The following is a 4156-nucleotide window of genomic DNA, read 5'->3' on the forward strand; positions in this document are numbered from 1 at the left end:
TCGCCCGGCTAGTTTTTTGTATTTTTTAGTAGAGACGGGGTTTCACCATGTTAGCCAGGATGGTCTCGATCTCCAAACCAGTTTTAAAGATGAGGGCACGTTGCCTCCACACACATTAGTTTCTGCTCATCTGCTCCCCGCCCCCTAGAGGAGGAGGACTAACCCTTCAGGGGCCGAACGCCTATCACTACACCACCTGGATCACACCTTCAGCCCAGGCAGACAGGCAGCTTACATGGCCGTATCGTGATTTTGCGAGGGAGATCAGCTCCTGGTCGCCTGGAGTACACATATTCAAGCCAATGGGCAGCATTTTCTTGAGTGCAGCCACGATGAGGGAGGTCTGGATGGAATACAAGTCTCCCCGCCGCTTTGTCTTCTTCCGCTCCTGGTCTTGTCCTCCAGACTAGGAGATGATGTTGAAATAAACAGAGAGGGGCTCAGTGATTCTCCCAAAGGAACGGCCTCCTGTCAGAGGCAGCCTGCCTCCTTGTGGCCCTGTCAGTATAGGCTGGGCCTTACTACACTTCAAAGGACAGTGAAAAGAGTGTGTTGAACAAAGACGAATTAGGTAGCCATAAAAGACCAGCCATAACCCTGAGCCTTCTCCTTCTGCGCATGCACACAGAACCACATAACTAAACACACATCACAGAGGCCTACGGTCTTTGCTCACTCACTTCTGGACTGAACAAGTAAACTGGTGTTCTACAAAAAGAATGATTTGGTAACTGACAAAAATGGCCCCAGAAAAGTTCTGAGAATTCTGATGCTGGGGAATCACTAAAAATGTGAAAGAGCATCCAGCACAGAATAATTGCTCTGTGTTTCCAAAGCTGAAGCTGGTGTTTTGGAGCACCTCACGTAGCCTCCCCACCACCAGCCAATGCAAATTCTTACAGGAAAAGGAAAATCTAAAAGTAGGGCTGCTTTGGAATCCAGCTGGAGGAAAGTTAGGAGAAACACTGCAGACATGAAAGAAAGCAACTCCTCAATCCATGGAAGCTCGTACCCATCTTTGGCTTATGCCTTCTCATCCTTTTCAGAGAGAGTTCACTCAGTGAAGTTGTGGGTTTAAGAGAGGAATCCAGGCCAGGTGTGGTGACTCACACCTGTAATTCCAGCACTTTGGGAGGCCGAGGCGGGTGGATCACCTGAGGTCAGGAGTTTGAGACCAGCCTGGGTAACATGGCAAAACACCATCTCTACTAAACATACAAAAGTTAGTGGGTGTAGTGGTACACGCCTGTAATCCCAGCTACTCGGGAGGCTGAGGCAGGAGAATCGCTTGAACCCAGGAGGCGGAGGTTGCAATGAGCTGCGAGCACACCATTGCACTCCAGCCTGGGCAACAGAGCAAGACTCAGTCTCAACAACAACAACAACAAAAAAAGTTGAAAAAAAAAAAGAGAGGAATCCAATGCACTGGGCTATGTCACAATAGCAGCCTCAGGCAACCCACTCAGAACCCTCAGCATCTCCAGCACAGGGAAATCACATGGTGGGTCCAGGTGGATTCAAGGAAACAAGGCTCTGCGGTGACTCAGTTTTCATGATTCCAGGTTCCAGAGAAGCAGAACCACTCATGTGGTACGTGCCTGCAGGACTGGGCCTCAGTGGGCACCTGCGGGAAGTGGGGAGGGCTGGGTAGCCAGAAGCAAGTCAGGGACTCCGGGAAAGAAGGAAGTGGTGCTCACCAAAGTTTTGTACTATAAGGTACCATGAAGTGTTTGCAGCAATGAGGGGGTAGCACTGTGGTTTATCACGGCATACAGATACAGGGCTCTGGGAGCGTGCCAGATGCGTCACCTGGAACTGGCATGCAAGACCTGGTCCTCCTAGGCTTGGGCAGAATTCATTTTATGGGAAAAGGCTTTTGGAAGAGAAGAGTAGGGTCAGAATTAACACTGTGTTGGGACTAATCTCTTTAAATTGCTTTCCAAAGGGCAGAAGAGTTTCAAAATTATTAATGGGCACTCTCAAGAAGAGTGTCAATTCTTTCAGCACTTGTGGTGGCTGCACTTTCAGGTGATTGCATCACAGTATCACAAAAACCACAGCAAAATCCCTAGCCAGCAGAACCCCAGTCTGGCCAAACATTGCCAGAAAATTCTATTGGTTGCAGGGGTACCTTGTGTACAGTGCTCCAAAACACCAGTCAGCCCCTGGACAGCAGTGGGAGGGGCAGTAAGAAATATAAACAGGGGGAAAGAAATGGGGTTAAGAGGAGGAGGCTCCTGGTGTTCCAGAAAACAGCAGGAAGGGAAAGCTGCCTCACACCCAGACTGTGCGTGTGCCGACTGTCATTGGCTGAGTGCTTGCTGAGCTCCTCACCATTCTGCCACCAGATTTCAAATGCTAAAGGTTGCGACTCAGGGCAAAACTCATTTATAGTCTAAATTACCCTTGAACATGTTTCAAATTATCCATAAAACATAGAACCTTGTTACATGTAGATAAACTATGTGATATCATGTATGTATACATGTAAAATATAAATGGTAATACACAGTATGCAATCGAATAAATATGTTCAAAAGTGTGACTATGTGGATTTGATTACACAATCTAAATTATTTCCTTCTCACTCTCTATTTGATTGGGCTGATCTCATGTTCTTCTAACCACAAATGCTGCATATGCAATATGACTCCAATGTGCCTGCTACTTATATAAAACATCTATGATCCTCCCCAAACCCCTGAAATATTAACCAGTTTTGTAAATGAGACTGGGATTGCTTAGGGGAGTTAAGCAAGTTTTCCAAGATCACACAGCAAGTAAGCCTCTGAGCTATGCAGATGTAAGTCTATCTCGCCTGGGCTCCATCTTCCTTTCCTAAGAGCTGCATGTGCCCTGAGTGTAGAGCGGAGAGTTTGGGAGAATGGCAGCTGACACACATTAATTAAGAGGAAGAGAAAATGTTCAGTTATAACCTGAAACTGTAACTGGGAAATTCTCTCAGGGTAGTCTTTGGAAGACTCTCTTTCAATCATGGGAGCCTTATACAGGAGGCAGGACATCTACAGTGTGAAAGGGCTGAGACCACTAATAAAAACTAGGACTCTGACCCTGGGTAGCACCATGAGGAGCAGTGGGTTCTCAAGCCCTGTCAGTCATCCCTATCTCTGTTAGTGTGTTGGCTGCCAAGAGGGCAGCTGGAGAAGGGAGCAGAGATAGCAAGGAGACCTCGGTTAGGGTGAGGCTTGGCTGGCTTCCCCGGCTTCCCCATTCCAAGGGTGGGTAGGCCTACATTCACTCTTTGACAGGCAGTTGTCTTCCCTGGAGCAGGCCTGGGGGACCTCCAGGCGGGAAAATCCATTCTGTACCACCCCCATGGTGATCACAGTGCAGAGGGGGCTAGAGCCTGGCATCTCTAATACTAGGACAGAAAAGACACTTCATGCATTTGACCTGTACCTTTACTTGCATGGCCTGTGTGGAAAGACAAAAGAAAAGAAACAAGGAGAAGAGTCAGTCAGTAAAAGCAGGGCTCTAAGGCATAAGGCACTATATGTTAGTTATAGCTTCTTAGCCCCCATTTCTCAGCCAACACAACAGAAACTCAATGCTTCTGGAAGCCAGCTGAGCATGGCATGAAGAGTGAGTGGGAGGTTAGGATGGAGGTTAATTTGGTCAAAGGACTCACATCCAGACCAAGCAATCTACTTCTCAGGTAAGGTCAACCCAGAAGCAGCCTTCCAGAGTGTGTGGCACTCAGACCCGACCCAGGCTGGTCTTTAGATCTAGAGTGTTCTTGTAGGTGGCCAAATCTGAAGTCTCTGCCCTTCTACCTCCCTCCTTTCAGTTGGGTAGGCTATAGACAATCGGTCACGTAACCAAAGAGCCCAATTTTCTTTCTTCCTGCTACCCACCACATTAGCAACTCCAGCACATCTGTGGCTACAGAGAGGGGAGAACTGAGCTAAGAGGCAATGCTTGTGCTTATGTTAAAAGAAGGTAGCGTAGGCCAGACACACTGGCTCATGCCTGTAATCCCAGCACTTTGGGAGGCCGAGGTGGGAAGATCACTTGAAGCTAGGAATTTGAGACCAGCCTGGCCACCACATTAGCAACTCCAGCACATCTGTGGCTACAGAGAGGGGAGAACTGAGCTAAGAGGCAATGCTTGTGCTTATGTTAAAAGAAGGTAGCG

At 48.0% G+C, this 4156-nt stretch overlaps 1 protein-coding gene across 1 annotated transcript in view; it reads right to left on the reverse strand.

Annotated features, from left to right (window-relative positions):
• The window catches only part of RYR3 (ryanodine receptor 3), a 400958-nt gene that overhangs the window by 57152 nt on the left and 339650 nt on the right, over window positions 1–4156 (reverse strand). The window contains exons 69-70 of the mRNA XM_011932727.1: window positions 3421–3435; window positions 236–406 (exon numbers count right to left, since the gene is read on the reverse strand). Coding sequence (XP_011788117.1) covers window positions 236–406; window positions 3421–3435 — 186 coding nt within the window. The remainder of the gene's footprint in view (window positions 1–235; window positions 407–3420; window positions 3436–4156) is intronic.

The sequence above is a fragment of the Colobus angolensis genome, unplaced genomic scaffold, assembly GCF_000951035.1.
Source record: "Colobus angolensis palliatus isolate OR3802 unplaced genomic scaffold, Cang.pa_1.0 Scaffold97, whole genome shotgun sequence".
Taxonomy (NCBI): Eukaryota; Metazoa; Chordata; class Mammalia; order Primates; family Cercopithecidae; genus Colobus; species Colobus angolensis.